The 23,929-nt window shown below is 35.8% G+C and overlaps 1 protein-coding gene across 3 annotated transcripts in view; it reads left to right on the top strand.

Moving 5' to 3' along the window:
* Positions 1-23,929, top strand: part of DNAJC1 (DnaJ heat shock protein family (Hsp40) member C1) — a 212,043-nt gene that overhangs the window by 85,154 nt on the left and 102,960 nt on the right. For all 3 annotated transcript variants that reach the window (XR_014145497.1, XM_031024252.2, XM_006729791.3), the window contains one exon: positions 8,407-8,497. Coding sequence is in view for 2 of the 3 variants with exons in the window: in XM_031024252.2 (XP_030880112.1) it covers positions 8,407-8,497 (91 nt within the window). In the remaining variant the exon portion in view is untranslated. The remainder of the gene's footprint in view (positions 1-8,406; positions 8,498-23,929) is intronic.

Raw genomic sequence — 23,929 nt, 5'->3', positions numbered from 1 at the left:
GATACATATAAAATATTTGATAATGTTAAATAGATATCAAACATTTCCCAGATTGGAAAATATCCAAGGAAAGGTGTATGTATTTAGCAAAATGTATACTTCATATCATTCATGTACCCACATATGCAGAAAAGTAAAAAGTCAGATGAGAAGCCAAAGTAAAAAAAATGTGGAGAGTGTTTGTAAATTGATGAGTAGAAGGAAGGTTAGTGTGTGCATAGAGCGATGAGAGAACATTAGAGAAAAGTTAAATGCATGACTATACGCAAAGAAGTTGGGAAAACTTGAGAAAATGTGTTTAGTGCAGAAAGCAAGTGGAATGATCAACAGAAGACATGGAATATGAATTAGAATATAGCAAGGAACTTGGACTATATCAAGAGAGGCATTGTATACTTTGAGCCTAGAATTTAATTTTAACATTAAAAGTTTAGCCCTAATGACACTTGTATCTTACCAGTGTGTTTCTGTTCTCATGGTAGTTTCAAAGGGAATACACATTCTCTTGGAATCTGACTAAACCAGTCTTCCGTGTTGGCTAATTTCAGCCTATAATCCCAAGAAATTTTTCTAGCCTCTTTGGAGGATATCCAAAATATCCTCTTGGATATTTTTTGATTTATCATATATGTTCTGAAACATATAACCATGAAAGTAGCAAACAATTATTGAAATATACTATGTGCATATTTTCAGTTTAACCGTTATAACTTAAGTTTATTTTTGTCAGTGCCTGTGTTGGAGTCTCATATATGTGGGCCCATAATAATTTAGATTGGTAATACCACCAATTTCTCAGATATAAGATCAGTAAGTGCCAAATATCCTAAGCGATTACCAGTCTAAATCATGGTCTGTTCATAGTTCTCTACACTTTCTAAGATGAAACAGGTCTTAGGTATTCAGAATTTATTTGCTTAATAGTTTGATTCTGTGGGAATTCAACATTCAAGTTTCTCTTTAACTGCTATGTTACATTTCTCAGTTACATGATTTGTAAAATATAGAATTCCTTTATGTGTGCATTGCCTAAAGTTGTAAATTTTTGCCATTGTTAAGTCCCAGCCCCATCTTTTCTCACTACCAAGCTGATCTTATGTGAACACAGTTAAATTAAAAATTATTGTAGGAAATTTCCAGCACGCATAGCTCCACCCCTATCAGGATTTGTAGGTTTCCTAGGAACAGTGTCTGAGAAAATAGAGGGATCGTATCTATAGTACTGTGGCTTTTGCCTTAAAAAATAAAATGAAAGTTGCCTAAGAGAGTATTGGAAATATTATACTTTATAGAACTATCTGTAAATGGAGGCATCCTCCCTCCCAAGAAGCTTCTCCCATGGAAACTACAACTGTAGACAAGCCTGGAGGTCACCCTCTGTACAGTCAGGGCCCTTCCTTTCTAGCCCCTTTGCTTCTGCTTGCTGGGGCTCTGTCAGAAACCAAATAAACAAAACATTCACAGCTAATTAGCAACGGAAAAAAGCCTCTAAAAGGCTTTGAGGCAATTGTAGCAAGCTGAGTTGCCTGTTCTCCTACTCAGAGTTAAACACAGATTCTCCAAGGGATGAAAAAGTTTACTTTTAGTCCTCTAAGAACTTTTTTAAAAACTTTGCAGACAAACATACTTTATGTAGGGAGTATGCAAACAAATGAAAAGGGATGGAAAAGTGCGTCTGAAGTTTTGCAAGGCTGAAACTCTACTGCTACAGAAGGATAGAGAGAGAAAGGAAAATTGGAAACACCTCCCAACAGAAGACAAAGATTCCATTCCTTCTGCCCTCTGAAAGGGGGGCGTAAGATACAAGTAGTAGGAGGTCCAAAGACAGAACATAAAGTAGAGTTTTGTAGGTTATTGCTAGATGTAGAAAAGATTTAAAAAAACAAAATGTTAGGTAGGATGTTAGAGATATTCTCAATGATTCCGTATTTTATAGATAAAAACTTAGGACTCAGATTGGTGAGGCAGTTTGCTCAAAGTGACACAACTACTAAATGGTAGAAATGAAACTTAAAGCAAATGAAAATAAATATTAAAATATGAGACATATAGAAGCTGAGAAAGAATAAATTTTCCCAATAGTGGGATAACTAGCTAGATAACTACTTTATACTGAATGAGTAAGCTATCTGATCTTAAAGTCCCTACCAGAGTATTTAGGCTGATTGTAATTATTATAAAAGTTATAGAAGGATTCTTGCGTTGAGTTGGAGCTGAATAGATGACTTCTGTAGTCTCTTCTGTTTCTTAGCCCAAGTGGAAAAAGTAGCTCTTAGCCTTATATCTCCTTGAATACCACTGACTCAGGAGAGGAAGGCATAGCTCCTGGGTTTTTGTTTTATTTTTATTTTATTACCTTTTTGTGAACTCAGTGTTTGTACAAAAATTTGGACTCTTATTCAAAGTCTACAATTTAAAATTTTTCCTGTGTTCTTCATTGTAATTTTATTGCACATTATTTGTAATTCTGAGATTGTAGTTTAAGCCAGGGGAGAACAAAACTTGATACAGAGTAAATGACTGTGTGAGCAGATTGTCCGAAATGTACCTCTGGTATTTTCCTATGTTGAAGGTTATATGTAAGCTTCAAATGAAAGAGATTTGTGCTGGCCAACAGTCAAAAAAAGAAATGGAACATCCTTCATCTCTTTTGTAGTTACCTGTCCTCAGAGCACTTCCATGTTCCTTAGTCCCATAGAATAGGTGATAGCAGTTCACTGCTTGTACCACTCTAGATCAACCCCCTTCTTTCCTAGGTTTTCCTTCAATTGTTTAATATTTTGAACTTTATATGGAGAAGTAAAAGTAAACTGAAACACGGCAAATAGTACTAGCTCAGCATGTTATTTTTTCACTCAAATGAACTATGTCAATAATGTTAAAAGAAAAGCTTTTGATATGGATATCCTCCATCTCATAACTCACTACTCTTGGAAATATTACATCTTCAAGGCTTACATAAATGGTCTTCATCATTAGGAACCCTTTCCTGATCAGGCCAGTTGAAAACTCCCATTGTATATTCTCTGTATTAACTTCATAGCACTTATTTTTTGTATTATAGTAAGGATAGACTGATAGACTATGGCAAGGTACAGATCATCCTGAAAATCCAGTGGCTTAAAATTTTTTTCTAGTTTATGCCACTTGTCTATCACTGGTTGATAGGAAAGAGGGCATTCTGCTCTAACTAGCCATTCAGGGACTCAGAACAATGACGTCTTTACCATCTTCCAACCATACCCACCTGGAACACGTGGCCTCCTTCCTCACAATGGATGAGTAGAGAGCTGGAGGATTGTACGAGCTTTTTGATGCTTTGGTTTGAAAGGGCACATGATATTTCCATCCAAGGCCCATTCAGAATTAGTGCCATGATCTCACCTAATCTCAAGAGGACAAGGAAATGTGGGGAGAGAGAATGTTGGGTGAGCTTCATTCTCTCTTCCAGTAATTCATTCAACAAATATTGAGTGCCTATATATTATTATGTGCCAGGTGCTCCTCTGGGCCCTGGAAATACAAAAAAATAAAAAATAAATAAAACACAAAAATCTCTGTTCTCACATAGGTTATATTCCAAATTTTGGGTTATTCAATTATTTTTACATATGCCTTAAGGGCAGCTGCTTGTCTTATCATATAATCTCCATTTATCCTAACAAGGTACAACATATATAATAGTGGTTCAGTAAATAAGCATAAATAAATATAACTGCTTAATGTCTTCCTGTGCAGGAGCCATGCTCTACAATTACATACAAAGGATACTTGTAACATGCAAATTCTTAAAGTTGGCTGTAGTTCTATAATGTAAAATCAGTTCCCTGCTTGATATCTATGTAGACAAGCTTTGAGCCCTTCGAAAAATTTTGTTAAGTACTAGGAGAATTGCTTCTAAAGTAAAATCTTTTGCTCATGTTCCATCCATAATGATTATAATATAAGCTCCTCGAGGATTGGAACTCTTTCTGTTTGGAACCATGTAAATCCCATAGTTTTAATACAATATTACAGTGCTAAACCTCAGCGGTTCAAAGCCCTGATTGATTAAAGTAAGCATTCATTCATTCACGGAATATTTATTAAGTTTCTATTATGTTTCAAGCAGCGTCCACAAAGATCGATAAGATGTTTATATCTATAAGATATTCTAATTTTCTGTGTGTAGGTAAACTGGGGCTTATTCTGGACTCAAAATGAGACTTTATTTTCTCTACTTGACAATTATATTGATGTGAATTAGCCACTCATGAAGAATGGGGGGGGGGGAGTTTGAAAACAACTGCTTTTTTTTTTTTCTCTTTTTTCCCCTTTTATTTTTTTATTTATTTATTTTTTAATTTAAATTCAATTAATTAACATATAATGTATTATTTGTTTCAGGGGTACAGGTCTGTGATTCATTAGTCTAATATAATACCCAGTGCTCTTTACAACACATACTCTCCCCAGTGTCCATCACCCAGTTACCCCATCCCCTCACCCCCCTCCCCTCCAGCAACCCTCAGTTTGTTTCCTTTTTTTTTTTTAAGATTTTATTTATTTATTTGAGAGAGAGAATGAGATAGAGCATGAGAGGGGGGAGGGTCAGAGGGAGAAGCAGACTCCCTGCTGAACAGGGAGCCCGATGCGGGACTCGATCCTGGGACTCCAGGATCATGACCTGAGCCGAAGACAGTCGCTTAACCAGCTGAGCCACCCAGGCGCCCCTCAGTTTGTTTCCTAAGATTAAGAGTCTCTTATGGTTTGTCTCCCTCTCTGGTTTCATGTTGTTTCATTTTTTCTTCTCCTCCCCTATCATCCTCTGCCTTGTTTCTTATATTCCACATATCAGTGAGATCATATGATAATTGTCTTTCTCTGACTGACTTATTTCAGTTAGCATAATACCCTCTAGTTCCATCCACATTGTTGCAAATGGCAAGATTTCATTTTTTGATGGCTGCGCAATATTCCTGTGTGTGTGTGTGTGTGTGTGTGTGTGTACCACATCTTCTTTATCCATTCATCTGTCAGTGGACATCTGAGCTTTTTCCATAGTTTGGTTATTGTGGATATTGGTGCTATAAACATTGGGGTGCAGGTGCCCCTTCAGATCACTCCACTTGTATCTTTGGGGTAAATACCCAGTAGTGCAATTGCTGGGTCATAGGGTAGCTCTAATTTTAACTTTTTGAGGAACCTCCATACTGGAAAACAACTTCTCTTATTCAACCCCTTTTGAATATGTGATTCTCCCTTAGAATATACTTTAAATAATAGCCACCTGGTCTCTTCTTGAATATTATCTCTAAAGTCAGTCTCTTTCATTTTAAGGTAATTTAAATTATTAGAAAACTCTTCTTTATATTTATCCAAAATCAAAATTTCCGTCTCTGGAACCATTTATGGTGTTACACCATTCTCTCCTGTAATGACCCTTAAGATATTCTCTGATAGTTATCAGGTTATCTCTAATCTTCTTATCTCCATTCCTTTTAAGAAATAGTTTCAAGCTTCCTCACCATTTGATCACTTTCTTCTTAAAGTCTTCCAGTTTGTCAGTGCACCTTAAAGTATGGTACACCAAACTGCACACGAGGAGGGTGGGAACAATGTAGAGTGTTGAATGCAGGAGAGCTATTAGAGATCATAGGTTTCTTAAAGAAGTAAGCCTTTCTGGAGTAGGCATATTGTAATTACAGTTTGAAAATAAAAGATATGAAGAAAAAAAAAGGATGAGGAACATTTAAATAAATGCTTAGAAAGGGAGCAGAGGGAAGAAAGGGTTCTCGGCCTAGAATAAAACAGTGAGTGAAACTAGGGAATGTGTTAAAACTCTTGGAATTAGGTGGAGTAGGTTAAGGTGATTAGGTGCATAGTGATCCTCAGATGAGTGTGATTTTTGGATCAAATGGGTAATTTCAAAGAGGGATTTTAGTGGACTTCTGTGCTGTAGCAGGAAAAAGCACATTAGCAGAGAAATACTCAGATTTGGTAGGACCAGTACGAAGAGGCTAGCTACTGTTACCCAATAAAAGATTTTTGCATGGAGACAGTACCAAAGGTAAAGAAAATCATGTAAGCAAGAAGATATAGGATTCTGCCGGAGGAGTTTTGGTGAAGTATGAAGCAGAAAAACTCACTCTTTGTGGTGCAGAATATGGTTTTTGGTAAAAGGCTGAAGTTATAATCAAAATAGGTAACATATAGAAGGCCTCTGGGTAAGATGTTACTCTAAGTGTTTCCCATTTATCAACACTTCGGTCTTTACAATAGCCCTGTGATTATCCCCATTCCTGAATGAGATAATTCACCCAAAACTAAGTGAAGTAATTTGCTGAATGTTATATAGGCTACAAGATGGCAGAGCTGAGACCTTAATTCAGGTAGTCTGGTTCCCAAATCTGTCCTCTTAATCACTGTATTTTATCTCACTATACTATATGATTTCAACCTACCTTCTTTCATATCTCATGAATAACTTATCTGTGCCCTTTTTTCTTGCATGGTGCCACCTTTCCTACTCCCTTCAAGGGACCAGTGCCTTCCTGACCTTTTCTTTTCCCTACTATTAAAAACTACTGTCTGCAAAGAAGCTAATAAACGCATTCATTCATTCATGTCAAGGAATAAATGACTGATATGGCTTAAGGAAAATAATAGTATTCCAGGTTGAGTTTTTTAGGGGTACAGGGAATGTTAAGCGGCCATATATCCTTAATCCAAAAGTATATATGGGCTAGGAGGATAAGTATGTTGGATGCATGACTTTCTGTACCCTTCAAATGATATCATTATTTCACTCACCCAGGGCTTATGGAATCCTTCTGGTAGAAATGAGGTAGGAACATAGAAGTGAGAATGGGAGAATAGAGCTAAATCTTTATTATATTGATCCAGTGATTTTAGAAATACCTCTTATTTACCTAATTCATTGTTGGGTAGAAGAGTTCTGATATAACCCCAAGAAATATAGACTCTAAGAATATCTGTAACTCCTAGACAGTCATAGATGAAAAGAGAAAATTCTATTCTAGAATTTAAGTGCTCATGCATTTCCATTTGAATCAAGGTAGAGCCAAGAATTTATTTTGTTCCTTTATTTCCTTAAAAAATAAAACCCTCTCAAATGAGTCCATGATTTATCTGCCCTAGGAATCTTAAAATCTGGGAATGTTACCCTAGAGTTATCCTTGATACCTCTCTTTTTCTTATTCCACATCAATCATCAAACCCTTTCATTTCTTTCTTTACAAGATTTCTCATATATTTTGATCTAGTTCAGTTCAATGAATATTTATATTGTACATGTTTTATGCCAGATACTGTACTCTGGTCATACAAGTACCCCTATCTCAAATTTCTCATTTTCTAGGAGAGAATATAGCCTGATACAAGCAGTCCTAGAAGTGTGCTTAAATACAAAAGCAGTATACAGCAGAGAATTACTCTGCCAGGGAAGGTCAGAAAAACTTGCAAAGGAGGTGATGCTTGAATAGAGTTTTCAAGGATGAATAGGAGTTCATCAGAATAATGGCAGGGCAGCAAAATATTCTAGTTAGAGGGCAAAGCATAGGCAAAGACATTAAAAAAAAAAAAAAAAAGCCCAATGTGACCTGGCAGCTACAAGTATCTTCCTATATAACGGATGAAGTTTGAGTCAAGAGGTAGTGGAAAATTACCTATTCTGTTTTTCTCCTTGTTGGGATCTTCATATGTCTAGGGCATCAACTTGTTTATGTCCATGTTTGTGATTATTGAAGCCCTAGTCTTTTTTCATTACTCTGCTAGAGTCTTACCTGTGTGCCACTCCTTGAGACTTTAGCCACTATATTTTGACACCTAAGTATTTGTCCTCAATCCCCAACTCTCCATGAGAGGAACTAATCTCTAAGTGTGGTGGAAGGAGGAATGACAACTTCACTTGTATCTACATGATCATATAGGTTTCATAATCAGATTTGCATATGATAATTTTGAAAATCTTTTGAAGTTAAGGGACTAATATGAAAATAGTGTTAGTACTTTGTTAGTCACAGTAATATAATTTACTGTACCAAATAACTTAATTCAGTTTAGCAAGTGTGTTTTTCTGCTCTTTGTCCATGCAATAGCACAATATTGAGAAAATAAACAGGGGTGGAAAACAGGAAGAGGAGTCCTCTCTTCCTTATCTAAGAGAAAAGACTTTACTTAAATTTATATTCCTGCAATTACTAGCCTTAATAAATAAGCTCTCTAAGAGAGAAAAATCATAGAGAAACATTTAGTTTCTTCTGTTCATCATAAAATTTAAAAACATAAACAGAAAGGAAGACTTCTTGTTAAATGAATATACTGCTTTAAAATGAAATCATGTGGAAAATAGTGTCAAAGCAAACTGATTTTCATGCTAATTTATTTGTAACTTCTTTTTTTAAGGATGCTGGGGAGTTTTATGCTAAATATAAAGAAACAAGATTGAAGAAAAAGGAAGATGCATTGACCAGAGCTGAACTTGAAATACTTCAAAGTGAGTTTTAAACATTGTCTTGCTGTGTTAACAATAGCATATAAAACTGATTATTTAAATTTGGATTTTCCCTTAAAGTCAGCAGTAATTAAATGTTCTGTGCTTTCTTTACCATCCTCTAGTTACTTCCTTAATGTATTACTATATTAGTAATTACTGAACCCCCCACAGTCAGTATGAGAGGAGAGAGAAAATCAACATGAGGTCATAAAGTTCCTCAAATCCAGGAGGCATCCAAAATCCAGAAAGTCCTAAAATACTCCAGTGCTGTAGTTGTCATTGATATTTAGTGCCAAGTCTGTCCAGTTGATCACTCAACTTGCTGTAAAACAGTAGTAAATGGGAAGCCTGATAATATCAAGGATTTTTGTTTTGAAAGTCTTTGTTTCATTAATCAGTGTATTGTTATAACATGAAAACCCTTGACTAAATTATCAGTATGTTGAAAAGAAGTCTTCTACTGAACACTAAAGGCAGTTCTTGCTGATTTTAGGAAAAGTTGAATATACAGTTAAAGAAGGCATTTCCCCAGCCCTCGTCTTCTTGTCTAATTTTGCCCTATCTACATCTTCCCCACATATATACACTCTTCCCTTTACTTTGCTTTATTTTTATTCAGAGCATTTAACACTACTTAACATTAATTTATTTGTTAATTTACCATCTGGTTCTCCCAATAGAATATAAGTTCTATGAGGGTAGGGACGTGATCTATTTTGTTCACTGCTATGTCTATCCAAATACCTTAAACAGACCCTGCACATAGTAGGTCCACAGTAAATACTTGTTGACTGAATTTGTGGAGGTGAAATCTCTATTCTTTTAAAAATTCCAATGTGAGTATTTGGGATTTAGACTTCATTTCCCTCCACCTACCTGGATTCCTAAAGAAGTGCATGGTGTTGGGGCACCTGGGTGGCTCTGTTGATTAAGCGTCTGCCTTCAGCTCAGGTCATGACCTGGGAATCCTGGGATTGAGCCCCATAGTCAGGCTCCCCCTCAGCGGGGAGTCTGCTTCTCCCTCTCCTTCTGACCCTCCCCCTGCGTCTTCTCTCTCTCTCTCAAATAAATCTTTTTTAAAAATTTTTAAAAAGAAGTGTATGGTGTCATGGTACCAATATGGGCACAAGAGACAACACAACGATAATTAATAACTGGTCACCTCACACCTATAAATGCACACACATGCACAGCACACATAGTGTTACAAAACACTCAAGTGCTTTTGAGGAGGGTGTACAGTAAAAGCTGTTCCTGCAGCCCATATAGATGTAGTTGACCCTTGAACAATGCAGGAGTTAGAAGCACTGACCCCTCACACTGTCAAAAATCCATGTATAACTTTTGACTCCCCAAAAACTGAACTACTAATAGCCTACTCTTTATCAGGAGCCTTACCAAGAACTCACTTGATTAACACATATTCTGTGTTTTATATATGATATGTTGTATTCTTACAATAAAGTAAGCTAGAGAAAAGAAAATGTTAAGAAAATCATAAGGTACAGAAAATACTTTTACAGCACTGTATGGTATATATTGAAAACAATCTGCATATAAGTGGGCCCACACAGTTCAAACCTCATTATTTAAGAGTCAGCTGTAATTTAGCCAAAGCAAACTGGAAGAGACTGGCTGTGGTATTAGTATACCATGCATCCAATTCATACACTTAATATATAGAAAAATGGTGATAACTATTTCCCTTCAGAACTATTTCCCTTCGTTTTCTGCCTTTACCCTGGCACCAGACAATGGTTTGAGAAGAGAGAAGAAAATTAGGTTCTCTCCAAACTCAGAGTACATTGCCACTACCTAAATGTGTAACTTTGAGGATTTTAGTTTCCTATCTGTCAAAAAAACATGTTGGGCTAGATAATCCAGTATTTCTATTGCTGCTCTCACAAATGGCCACAAATTTAATGGCTTAAACACAAATTTATTATCTCACAGTTGTGTAAGTCAGAAGTCCAGCATGGATCTCATTGGGCTAAAACCAAGGTTTACCAAGCAGGGCTTTTTCCAGCTTCTAGAGGTCCCCCATATTCCTTGGATTATGTTCCTCTTCCTCCATCTTCAAAGGCAGATGTGTGATGTCTGACTTTTCTTCTGTAGTCACATCTTTCTCTGACCATAACTAGGAAAAGTTCTCTGCTTTTAAGGACCCATGTGATTAGATTAGGCGAATATGGATAATTCAGGAGAATCTCCCATCTCAGGGTACCCAACCTTAATCACATTTGCAAAGTCCCTTTGGCCATATAAGGTAAAATATTGCCAGATTCCGGAAATAGAATGTGGACATCTTTAAGGGTCCATTTTTCTTCCTATTACAATCCCTTGGGTGTCTGGGCAGCTTTAGAACAGGGGCTATTTCTTTTTTATCTTTATGTCAGGAGCATTGACTATGGTGTCCTGGCACCTAATAAATGGATATATTGGATGAATATATGAATTAATGTAATGCCATAAATATTAATGAGCACCTATCCTGTATACAACACTGTTTGAAGAAGCACATAATTTAATTCAAAAAGTTTCAACAGTTATAAATACTAAATAATATTCAGGGGTGCCTGGATGGCTCAGTCAGTTAAGCATCCAACTCTTGGTTTCAGGTCGGGTCCTGGGGTCTAGCCCCGAGTTGGGTTCCACACTCAGCAGGGAGTCGGCTTCCCCTCTCCCTCTCCCTCTGCCCCTCTCCCTACTCACTCTCTCTCTCTCAAATAAATAATAATAATTATATTCAAGTCAACTATGTCATTGTTTTAAGTAGGTTTCTATTAAGAGGGAAGAGTTTAGGATGATAGAGGATTACATATTAAGGTATGTGTTGAGGAGGAAGGGTGGGAAAATGATTATTATTGTTATATTAAACCTAGGATTGAAACAGAAGCTTATCTTATAGAAATTGTTGAGATAGTTTTAATTATATTGAGTAAATCAATAAATAAATGAAACTCTTAAGTGTACTACTTATGTAATTGTTTTTAAGTATAATTGTTACATAAAATTTTTCTAAGCTTTTTAAGACAAGTCAGAAGGAGGGGGGAAAACACATTTACAAGAAAAGAGAAAAATACCAAACTTTACCCAGAATTTACTGTTAGAGTCAAGGTGAAAATACATTTTATTGCTTTCAGAGACACAGCTTATCATTTTTATGTAGCTTTTGTAAAAAACCACCTAATTGTTATAATTTTGGCATATATATTAGAATTCTGTAATAATAATGGGTATGTACACTACCACTTAGAATATAGGGGTTAGACATAAACTGTTTATCACAGTGTAAGATAATTGATCACTACATAAAAATTCCTTTTAAAGTTTGTGACCATGGGGCGCCTGGGTGGCTCATTCAAAAGGCGGAAGTTGGAAATGCAAGTTGCCTTCGGCTCAGGTCATGATCCCAGGGTCCTGGGATCGAGCCCCGCATTGGGCTCCCTGCTCCACAGGAAGCCTGCTTCTCCCTCTCCCACTCCCCCTGCTTGTGTTCCCTCTCTCGCTGTGTTTCTCTCTGTCAAATAAATAAAATCTTTAAAGTAAATAAATAAAGTTTGTGACCATTTTCACAAAATCATTCGATTTTTGTTCTAAGTGTTTGATAGAAATTTTCAAACAGATTAATAATTCTTATTTTGTTATTGTCTAATAAAAAAGATGATATAAAGAAACACATTTTCAAATACATAAATATCTGAAAACTCTGTTTGCCAGTAAAAATACATAGTAATCTTTTAAAAGTTTGAAAATTTGTCACTAATTTATCAGTTACTGAAGCTCAAAATGGAAAAAGTAAATACCAGAAAGCATATTAAAAACAATACTCATACCAGCCATGAGTAATAAGACCTCTAATGCTCATGTTTTTGGCATCAGTGGTATATTAGGGAAAGATGATGGTATCAACATTAAGAATGTTAAAGAACAGTGGCTTTATTAATGATGTCAGAAACTGTCATGTATTTTTTAATGTAGTCTCTAATGGTTTACATGCAAAGAATCTTTTAATTAATTTTGTTAACTTCATTACAGTGTTCTGTATTGTATACTTTAGAATTAATATATAAAGACCCCAAATCCCCCAGTGTGTATTTCATTTGCCCCCTTCTTAATTTTAAAGACCATCATTGGAATACTGAGTTCATAATAACATTTCCATCTGCTTAATTGAGTAAATGCATCTCATGCAGATTAGCAGTAGCTATTTTATGCTGCCTGTTTTTCATGACCTAATTGTTAATCTGCCCTCAAGTCGATCTGCTCCACTGCTGAGATTGTGCTATATCCTCGGAGGGCCATACCGGAATATACATTGAGTAAGGTGTGGTAGTCTTATTAAAATGGTATATTAGAGGAGGAAATACAAAAAGGGGGATTTCTTAAAAATGAATATCATTGTTCTGGGAGTCTATGCAAAAAATGTGATATCTATTTGGAAAATTTGAGGGACTTATTTATTACAAACTTAATCAATTTTATGTTTTAGGCTTAAATAAGTTGAATACTTATAAATATGACTTTTTCATTGTTATATGTATATTATATTATACATTCTTTAATTATTTGAGTTTCATTTTAAGTCAGTAGATGTAAATTTTAAGTACTATAATGAAACAGCCCATATCATGAATGGGAAAAATGAGTTATTTTATAAAGAAATTGGTTGTAGGGGTGCCTGCATGGCTCAGTCAGTTGAGTGTCTGCCTTCGGCTCAGGTAATGATCTTGGGGTCCTGAGATTGAGCCCAACATCCAGCTCCCTGCTCAGCGGGGAGTCTCCTTTTCCCTCTCTCTCTGCCCCTCCCCTCGCCCCCCCCCCCGCTTGTGCAGGCTCTCTCTCTCTTTTGCTCTCTCTCTCTGTCTCAAATAAATAAATAAAATATTTTTTAAAAGAAGAAATTGGTTGTAAAGGTGAAATTTTGAATAGACAAAATTGGGGGAAGAAGAATTAAAATTTAGTATTTCCCTTATGTTTTTCTCTGTACCTTATATGATTTAAAACACAAACAAAATCAAGTAATCAAAACTGTACTGTGAAGTACTTCTTTTTTATCTGCAGAAATAATAGTTCCAGACATTAATTATATTTTTCTTCTTGTTTCTTGGTCCCTGTTGCATACCCCAGTGATGGACCTAAGTAGAGGTGCCAAGGGAACAGTGAGAAGGTGGAGAACAGAATATGCCTTTTTGGGGTGGTAGGATGGGAAAACATTCACTCTCCCCAGAGTAAAGCAAGACTGGTTTTTAGAAAACTCAGGTTCATGAAGAAAGGAGATGCTAGTGATGATTTTAAGTTGATTCAGGGGTTGGTGGTGGAAAGGACAAGGGAGATAGGGCAGAGGTAGCCCCAATTTAGGTTAGATCATTTATCCTGTGGCAATATATTGTGCTCATGGATGGGAGAATACTGTCTGAGATAACTTACAAGAAAGCATACACCAGTCACTAGCTCCAGTACATTTGGAAACATGACCAAACAGAAACTCTGCCTTAACTTATGAATCATATTATATAGTGAATCCTAATAGCCCTAGTCCCAAGAGTTTATGTGTAGGCAGAGAATACCTAAAGAATAGTCTTATTTCCTAGGTACTTTCTTCAATAACAATGAACTTTTAAAATCATGTAGCTCAAATACAAATTTACAATTCCTTCAGCATTTCAAACCATAATGCCTAGGTATGCTTAAGTATAATGCAATCTTAGTTTCCCACTGAAGTGATTTTAAAAACTTTTTATCCAATTGAATATGTAAACATTTATGGCTTTAGAGTAATCTAGTTAAATTTGAACTAAGATTTTATTAAATTAATTTACTTAATTTGGAACTAAAAATGTACTTATTTACTATTATACTTTTAATAAAATAATATGTCCATTTATAAGCTTCATGCAGGCAGGTGTTTTTGTTTGTCTTGTTTATGGCTGTAACCCCAGAGCCTAGAACAATGCCAGGCATGTGATAGGTACTCAGGAAATATATTTAACAGAGTATATCATCTTTATTTCCATATGTAATGAAATATGGTCCCATATGTGATGCTGACACTGGAAATTTTATCCCAGGTCATAAGTACCTATTCATCTCATATTAAGATTTTTTTCCCTTTCTTCATGATTGCTACAATAAAATCACGATATTGTTTCTTTTTTTTCTAATATTTTTTATTGTGGTAAAACACATATAACAAAATCTGCCATCTTAACCATTTTTTTTTAAAGATTTTATTTATTTATTTGAGAGAGAGAATGAGATAGAGAGCATGAGAGGGGGGAGGGTCAGAGAGAGAGGCAGACTCCCTGCTGAGCAGGGAGCCCGACGTGGAACTCGATCCCGGGACTCCAGGATCATGACCTGAGCCGAAGGCAGTCGCTTAACCAACTGAGCCACCCAGGCGCCCCATCTTAACCATTTTTAAGTATATAGTTCAGTAGTATTAAATATATTCATAATGTTGTACAGCCATCACCCCATTCATCTCCCATAGCTCTTTTCATGTTGTAAAGCTGAAACTTCATACGCATTAAACAGTAACTCCCCATTCTCACTTCCCTCCAACCCCTGGCAACCACCATTCTACTTTCTGTCTCTATGATTTTGACTACTATAAGTATCTCATATAAGGCTGATCATACAATATTTGTCTTTTGTGACTGGCTTATTTCACTCAGTATAATGTCCTCAAGGTTTGTCTGTGTTATGGTCAGAATTTCCTTCTCTTTTAAGACTGAATATTATACCATTGTATGCATATACCACATTTTGCTTATCCATTTGTTTTTTTGTTTGTTTGTTTTTTGGTTTTTTTTGGTTTTTTTTAAAGATTTTATTTATTTATTCATGAGAGAGAGAGAGAGACAGAGGCAGAGGGAGAAGCAGGCTCCCCGCAGAGCAGGGAACCCGATGCGGGACTCGATCGAGGGACTCCAGGATCATGACCTGAGCCGAAGGCAGTCGCCCAACCAACTGAGCCACCCAGGCGCCCCTTGCTTATCCATTTGAATATCTGTCAATGGATACTTGGGTTGCTTTTACTTTTTAGCTATTATGAATAATTCTGCTATGAACATGGATATACAAATAACTGTTTGAGTCCCTGTTCAGTTCTGTAATTCTATTTTTAATTTTTTTTAAGTAGGCTCCACACCCAGTGTGGAGCCCAACATGGGGCTCAAACTCACAACCCTGAGATAGACATGAGCTGAGATCAAGAGTCAGATGCTTAACCGACTGAGCCACCCAGGCACCCCAATTGTATTTTTAATTTTTTGAGGAACTAATATACTGTTTTCTATAACAGCTGTACCATTTTACATTCCCACCAGCAGTGCACAATGGTTCCAATTTCCTCACATCTTTGCCAACACTGATTTTCTGCGTTTTTTGTTTTTTGTTTTTTATTATTATAGCCATCCTGATGGGTGTTTCTTTAGAGAAATGTCTATTCAAGTCCTGTACTCAGTTTTGAATTGGATTGTTTTGTTGTTAAGTTTTAGGAGTTCTCTATATATTCTGGATATTATCCCTTATCAGATACATGATTTGCAAATATTTTCTCCCATTTTGTGGGTTGCCTTTTTACTCAGTTGACATTGTCTTTTGATGCACAGAATTTTTTAATTTTCATGGAGTCTAATTTGTCTGTTTTCTCTTTTGTTGTCTATGCCTTTGTTGTCATATCATAGAAATCATTGCCAAATCCAGTGTCATATAGCTTTTGTCCTATATTTTCTTCAAAGAGTTTTATAGTTTAAGGTCTTACATTTAGGTCTTTGATCCATTTGGACTTCATTTCATAGTGGGTAAGAGTCCAACTTCATTATTTGCATGTGGATATCTAGTTTTCCCAGAATTGTTTATTGAATTATTACTTTTTTATTTAACTTTTTACTTTGAAATAAAGTTCTAAAAATAGTATAGAGAGGGTCCTATGTGCTTTCCTGAAAACCAGGAACTTGCCATTGATACAAAGTGTGTATGTATTTCTCTACCATTTTATCACAAGCGTGTATTTATGTTACCACCATCCCAATCAACAACTACCCCTTTATGATTGCACCCATATCCTCCCGTTCCCCCATTATCCCTAATATCTGGCAACTACTAATCTATTTTTCATCTCTCTAACTTTGTCATTTTGACTACATGATTTAGAGAATATGATTTTGAGAATCATACAATATTCGACCTTTGAGATTGGCATTTTTCACTCAGTTGTTCCATGTATCAATAGTTTATTTGTATTTATTCTGTGTATGGTTGTACCATAATTTGTTTAACCATTCACCAATTGTAGAACATTTTGGTTGTTTACAGTTTTTGACTGTTACAAATAAGGCTGCTGTGAATAGTCAGGTGTAAGTTTTTTGTGAACTTAGTTTTTATTTATCTGGGACAAATGCCCAGAAGTACAATTGCTGGGTCATAGGATAGGTTTATGGTTAGAGTTTTAAGAAACTGCCAGATAATTTTCCAGAGTGCTTATATAACTTTTTACAGTCCTACTAGCAACGTATGAGAGTTCTAGTCTCTCTGTACCTTTTACCAGCACTTGGGATTCTGTTTTTTATTTTAGCTGTTCTAATACATTTGTAGAGATATCTCATCATGATCTTAATTTGCATTTCCTTAATGGCCAGTGATGTTGAAACATTCATGTGCTTATTTGCCATCTGCTTGTCCTCTATAGTAAACTCTTTTCTTTATGCCTTTAGCCTATTTTCAAATTGGATTTTTTTTTTTTTTACTGTTGAGTTTGAGAGTCCTTTATATAATCTAGATATGATTTCTTTTTCACATATGTGGTTTACAGATATTTTCTTCCAATCTGTAGCTTTTCATCTTCTTAATAGTCATTCACAGAGCAAGAGCTTTTAATTATGATGAAGTCCAATTTATTGTTTCTGTTTTTTAGATTATGCTTTTTATGTTATTTAAAAAGACTCTTCCCCCAAGCCCTATTCTAAGTATTTTCTCCTTTATTTTCTTTCTTTTTTTTTTTTTTTTAAAGATTTTATTTATTTATTTGACAGAGAGAGAGACAGCGAGAGAGGGAACACAAGCAGGGGGAGTGGGAGAGGGAGAAGCAGCCTTCCCACGTAGCAGGGAGCCCGATGCGGGGCTCGATCCCAGGACCCTGGGATCATGACCTGAGCCGAAGGCAGACGCTTAACGACTGAACCACAGGCAGCCCCCTTATTTTCTTCTAAAAATTTTATGATTTTATGTTTTACATTTAAATCTATGATCCATTTTGAGTTAATTTTCTATAAGGTGTGAGGTTTAGGTTAAAGTTTATTTTTTTGCCTAAGAATGTGTAGCCAGTTTTTCTAGCAAACTATTCTTCAAAACATGAATTGCTTTTGCACCTTTTGTCAAAAATCTGTTGGCCTTACTTGCATAGGGTTCTTTCTAAGTTCTTTATTCTGTTCCATTCGTCTACATTTCTCTTCCTCTGTCAATATGACAGTCTTGATTATTGTGGCTCTACAGTAAGTCTTAAAATCAGGTAGAGTGATTCTTCCCACTTTCCTGTCCATTTTCAAAATGTTTTAGCTATTCTAGTTCCTTTATATAAATTTTAGAATAATCTTGTATATATCTACCAAAAATCTTGTTGAAATTTTGATAGGAATTATGTTGAAGCTGTATATCAATTTGGAGAGCATTAATATTTACTATCTGGAGTCCTTTAATCTATGAACACAGTCTGTCTCTTCATCTGTTCTTCTTTGATCTCTTTCTAAAGTGTTTTATGGTTTTTAGCATACAATTCCTGTACATGTCTTGTTAGATTTATATCTAAGTGTTTCTCTTTTTATTTTGAGTGATTATACATGGTATTGGTTTTTAATTTCAATTTCTACGTGGTCACTGCAAATAAAGAAATGCAGTTGATTTTTATATGTAGGTATGTATCTTGCAACCTTGCTAGATTTGCTTGTTAATTACAAGAGTTTTTATGCAGATTTCTTGAATTTTCTATGTGGACAATCAGGTCATATGGCAATATGGATAGTTTTATTTCTTCCTTTTCAATCTATATGCATTTTATTACCTTTTCATTGCTTATTTTGCTAGCTATAACTTCCAGAATTATATTAACAAGAGTGGTGAGAGAGGACATCTTTCCTTTCTTTCCAACCTTGGGTGGAAAGCCTTTAGTATTTTACCATTAAGTATGTAAACTACAGGGGTTTTTTGTTAGATGCTGTATATGAAGTTGAGGAAATCTCACTCTATTCCTAGTTTTCTGAGTTTTTTATCATGACTAGGTGTTGAATTTTGTTAATTTCTTTGTATCAATTAATATGATCATGTGATATTTCTTTGCTTGTTAATTTGGTGGATTATATTGATTAAATTTTGAATATTGAACTCAACTTGCATCCCTGCAGTAAGTACCATGTAGCCATAATGTATAATTCTTTTTATATATTGCTAAATTTTATTTGCTGATATTTTGCTAAAGATTTTTACACCTATATGAGAGATACTGGTCAATAGTTTTCTCTTTTTGGTGTCTTTGTATGATTTTGGTATCAGAGTAGTACTAACATCATGTAAGGGATTGGGAAGCATTCTCTCTTCTATTTTCTGAAAGAAACTGTGTTGAATTGGTATTAATTCTGTAAACATTTGGTAGAATTCTCTGGTGGGACCATTTAAGACTGGATATTTCTATTTTAGGAGTTTCTAAATTACAAATTAAATTTCCTTTGTAATTACAGGACTTATTTAAGTATCTCTTTTATATATCTATTTTATGGGTGAGTTGGGATAGTTTGTATTTTTCAAGCAGTTGGTCAGTTCCATCCAAATTGTCAAATTTATGTGTGTATAGTTGTTTCTAATACTAATTTATCCTTTTGATTTCTGCATGTCCTTAGTGATTTCTCCTGTTTCAGTGGTAACTTCTCTTTTCTTTTTCTTTGTCAGTTTTGCCGGATGTTTGTCAATTTTATTGATCTTTTCAAAGAACTAGTTCTTTGTTTCATTGATTTTTTTATCTATTGCTTTTGTTTTCTATTTCATTTATTTCTGCTCTTATTTTTATTATTCCTTCTGCTTTCTTGAGCTTGTTTTGATTTTGATTGCTTTTGATGTGGAAGCCTAGATTATGGTCTTGAGGCTTTTCATCTTTTCTAATGTAAGCTTTTAGTGCTTTAAATTCCTCTCTCAGCACTGTTTTGGCTGCATCCCACATATTTTGATACATTACATTTTCATTTGATTCAGTTCAGTATTTTTTTCCTTGAGACTTCCTCTTTTTTTTATTTTTTTAAAGATTTTATTTATTTGGTTGACGGAGAGAGACACAGTGAGAAGGGGAACACAAGCAGGGGGAGTGGGAGAGGGAGAAGCAGGCTTCCCGCAGAGCAGGGAGCCCGATGTGGGGCTCAATCCCAGGACCCTAGGATCATGACCTGAGCCAAAGGCAGATGCTTAATGACTGAGCCACCCAGGCACCCCAAGACTTCCTCTTTGATACCTGGATTATTTAAGTATGCTGTTTAGTTTCCAAGTATTTGGGGAATTTTGTGTTATCTTTCTGTTACTCATTTTTGGTTTGATTCCATTTTTGTCAGAAAACCTATTCTGTATGATCTCAATTCATTTAAATTTGTTGAGGTGTGTTTTATGGCACAAGATATGGTCTCGCTTAGTGTATATCTCATGGGCATTTGAAGAGAGTGTGTATTCTGCTGTTGTTTAATGGAATGTTGTTATAGTCCCCAAAGTCCCCAAGGCTCTATTCTTTTTTTTTTTTCTCTCTATTTTTCAGATTAGGCAATTTCTATCATTCTGTCTTCAAGTTAACTGATTACTTTCTCTGTTCCAGTTTTCTGTTGAGTTCTCAATCGTTAAATTTTTAATTTTAGTTAGCACATTTTCAGTTCTGATATTTCCATTTGGTTTTTCTGTATGTCTTTTGTGTCTTTGCTATTGACTTTTTATTTCTTCATTTATTTTGAGAATGTTCATTATTATTTATCAAACCATTTTTATATGGCTACTCTAAAATCCTAGTCAGATACTTTGGATCTCTTTTTCATCTTGTTGATTATCTTTTTTATTCAAATTGAGGTATTCTTGGTTCTTGGCATGATGAGGGATTTTTTTCAATTTAAACTTGGACATTTGGAGGCACCTGGGTGGCTCAGTTGGTTAAGCATCTGCCTTTGGTCAGGTTATGATCCCAGGTGTTCTGGGATTGAGCCCCGAGTTGGAATGAGTGTGGAATCCCTTGTTCAGCGGGGAGCTTGCTTCTCCCTCTCCCTCTGACTCTCCCCCTGCTCATGCTCATGCTCTCTCTCTCTCAAATAAATAAATAAAATCTTAAAAAAAAAAATTGGGCATTTAGGATATTATGTTATAATACTCTGAATCTTGTTTAAGTGTACTATCTTAGTTGATGTTCTCTGACAGTGCTCTAGCTGAGCCAAAGAAGGGGAGAGTTGCTGCCCCATTACACTGTTACACTCAGGAAGTCCACAGCCTATTTTACAGCTGAGGGAGGGGGTGGTTGTGGATCTTCTTAGGGTTGGGCAGGTGTGGGTGTTCTCATATGCCAGTAGGCCACACCGATAACACTCAGCTGATATCCCCTTGCTGGGATAGGCAAGAATGCCTACTTACAGTTTCCCACCTGGCCTATGCTGACATTGTGGAGGGTTGGTCTCTTTACTCCTGGGCAGTTGTGAAAGCCCTGACTCTCCTCAAGACTTTCTCTAAAGCCACCGTAGGAGGGAGAGGGAGGGATGCCCCATAACCCCTGGGTAGATATGGAAGTCTAGGCTTCCCATTAGCCTAGTTACCCCTACCTCTATCATTGACTTTACAGGGGAAGGGATCCTTATTACCTCTCAGCAGGAAAGAAAGTCTTTTTCACATCACCCTGGTAGGGAGATTGGGGTGCCTTATTACAGCCTCACAGTGGCAGAAGTCTAGGCTTCTCATTAGCCTTTGCTGGCAAAAAAGGGTTGGTCACAATTTTGTCCCTTGTTTGCTTGAAGTGTAAATCAGTTATTATCTAAGCTTGTCTTACTATGCAAGGAAACCAAGGGTACTCACCACCTTGGTGTTCATCATGTCCTGTCATACCTAGCTGGCCTGTCTTCTCTTCAAAAATCAGTCTTCAGTGTTTGTTTTATATGTAACATTTAGGGTCTTTCCATTTTCTTAGTGGGAGGAGTATGGAAAAGTACTTTTCCTCCATTTTTCTAGAAGTGGAAATTTTGAATTTTTTAAAGTGATTTTTTAAATGCTTCTTTACAAATGCATCAAACACTTGCAATTGTGATACAGTACCCCAGAATTAAATATAAACAGCTACATTTACTTATTTGCTTCTTTATAACTGATTCTCTATAAGGCAAAATTAGTACTGATGAGGTGGATTCTAGCTTATGTGTGTTTTCTTCAAGCAGTATTTTGGTGTTCAAAATAAAGAAATTGAGAGAAGCTGAGTAATGTGACATACTTCATAAGGAGTCAGTTCTATGACTTGTTTCCCTTTTATGAAAATATTTTGAAAAACAAAAACCTGGTCTACAAATTTGGGCTCATATGGTACTCTGGTAACACCATCCTAGTTTTTTGATAGTTTTATATTAGATTCACCAGTCACTTAAATTACCAATTGTCTAATATAGTATCGGGGACTTTTTAAAAAAAAAAAAAACTACCCATCTTAAAAGCCTGGCAATATACAGGTATGTAAGCAGTATAAGGTAAAATATAGTAGTTAGATACCACATAATTTCTAGTTAAGGTAATCCTTTTTAACTAGAACTGTTCCCACAGTACTGTATTCTTAATGTACATTATTATTGGCATATACTAAATTCACAAACTTGAATGAAATGTGAGAATCAATAAATGATACTACTCCTACCTTCAAAGTTTTCTGTTCATCTGGAAAATTTTTTATTGGAAGGGAAAATAAAATTCTTAGAAAATTATGTATTAATTTGTTCTACTTTAACCTTTTCCTTTAGTTGTTTCACCTGGTCCACATATGCATTTTAGGGCTTCTTCCTTTCTCCAGAAATCCCCTCTTTGTATCTTTTGTATATTAGGATAGTAATTTTTAAGTACTACGTTTTTGCACAGTTCTTTACAAGTTCTTTATATTCTAGGTACCATTCTAATCATTTTATATGCTTTAATCTCTTTACTCCTCATTAACAACTCATGACATGTAGTATTACCATTGTTCCCATTTTACAAAACAGTAAAGGACTTTAAGCAAAAGAGCTAGTAAATTGCAGAGTCTGAGTTTTAGTCCCAGATCTGTCCACAGTGAGAGCTTTTTCATTCATTCATTCATTCATTCATTCACTGTTTATTTAGCACCAGATATTGTCCCAGGCACTGGGAATTCAGTAGTGAATGAAATAAATAAGAATTTTTGCCCATGTATGTGGCGCCTGGGTGGCGCAATAGGTCAAGCATCTGACATCTGATTTCGGCTCAGGTCATGACCTCTGAGTCGTGAGATTGAGCTCTTATGTAGGGCTCCATGCTGAGCATGGAATCTGCTTGAGACTTTCTCTCCCTCTTCCTTTGCCCTCTCTATCTCTCAAATAAATCTAAAAAAATTAAATTAAAAAAAAAAGAATTTTGCCCTCCTAGAAAGAGCCAACAAGATGAGTAGTGATAAATGCTGAAGTAAAAAGTATCAAGGAAGAGGGATGGGGAGCACATGTATATATATATGTGGATGTGGCAGGCCTACTGCAGGGACAAGGAAGGCCTCGGTAATAGACATTTGAGCAAAGACCTGCAGGAGGTTAGGGAGTAAGCAAGGCAGGTGAGGGAGTGGCTTTCAGGTAGAGGCAACAGATGAAAGGTTTGCATTTTTTAGGAACAGCAAGGAGGCTGGAGAGTATTAAAATGAGGTTAGAGAGATGATGAATGGGTGGGGATGGGAGGCATACTCAGAGTAAGAACTTGGATTTTACTCTGGAATGGGAAGTCCTAGGAAGATTGAGCAGAGGAGTGACAGGATTTGATACATGGTCTAAGAAATCTGGCTGTGAGGTTAAGAACAGACTGAAACAAGGACTTGATACAAGGAGACCAACCAGTTGGGAGTTGTACGACTCCAGACAAGAAATGATGATGGCTTGGATCAGAATGATAAAAGTAAAAAAATAGAATTCTTACGTATTTTGAAGTTAGAAACAAGATTTCCTACTGGATTTCATACAGGATGTAAGAGAGAAGGGGAAATTGATGACTCCAAGGTTTGGGACCCCAGTAGGTCGAAAGAATGGGAACTATATTGGAAGAAGCAGATGGAAGTGAAGGGAATTTTATCAAGAGCTTAGTTTAACACATAGTTCTATCCCTCCTTAATATTTAGAGCACATTCCTGTACAAGTCAAGATTTCATTTCAGCAACTGTACTGTGAGATAGGT

The sequence above is a fragment of the Leptonychotes weddellii genome, chromosome 5 (genome assembly GCF_054177405.1).
Source record: "Leptonychotes weddellii isolate Sample4059 chromosome 5, ASM5417740v2, whole genome shotgun sequence".
Classification (NCBI taxonomy): domain Eukaryota; kingdom Metazoa; phylum Chordata; class Mammalia; order Carnivora; family Phocidae; genus Leptonychotes; species Leptonychotes weddellii.
Note: the sequence above shows the minus strand (reverse complement) of the source record. Positions and strands in the feature narration are given on the sequence as shown.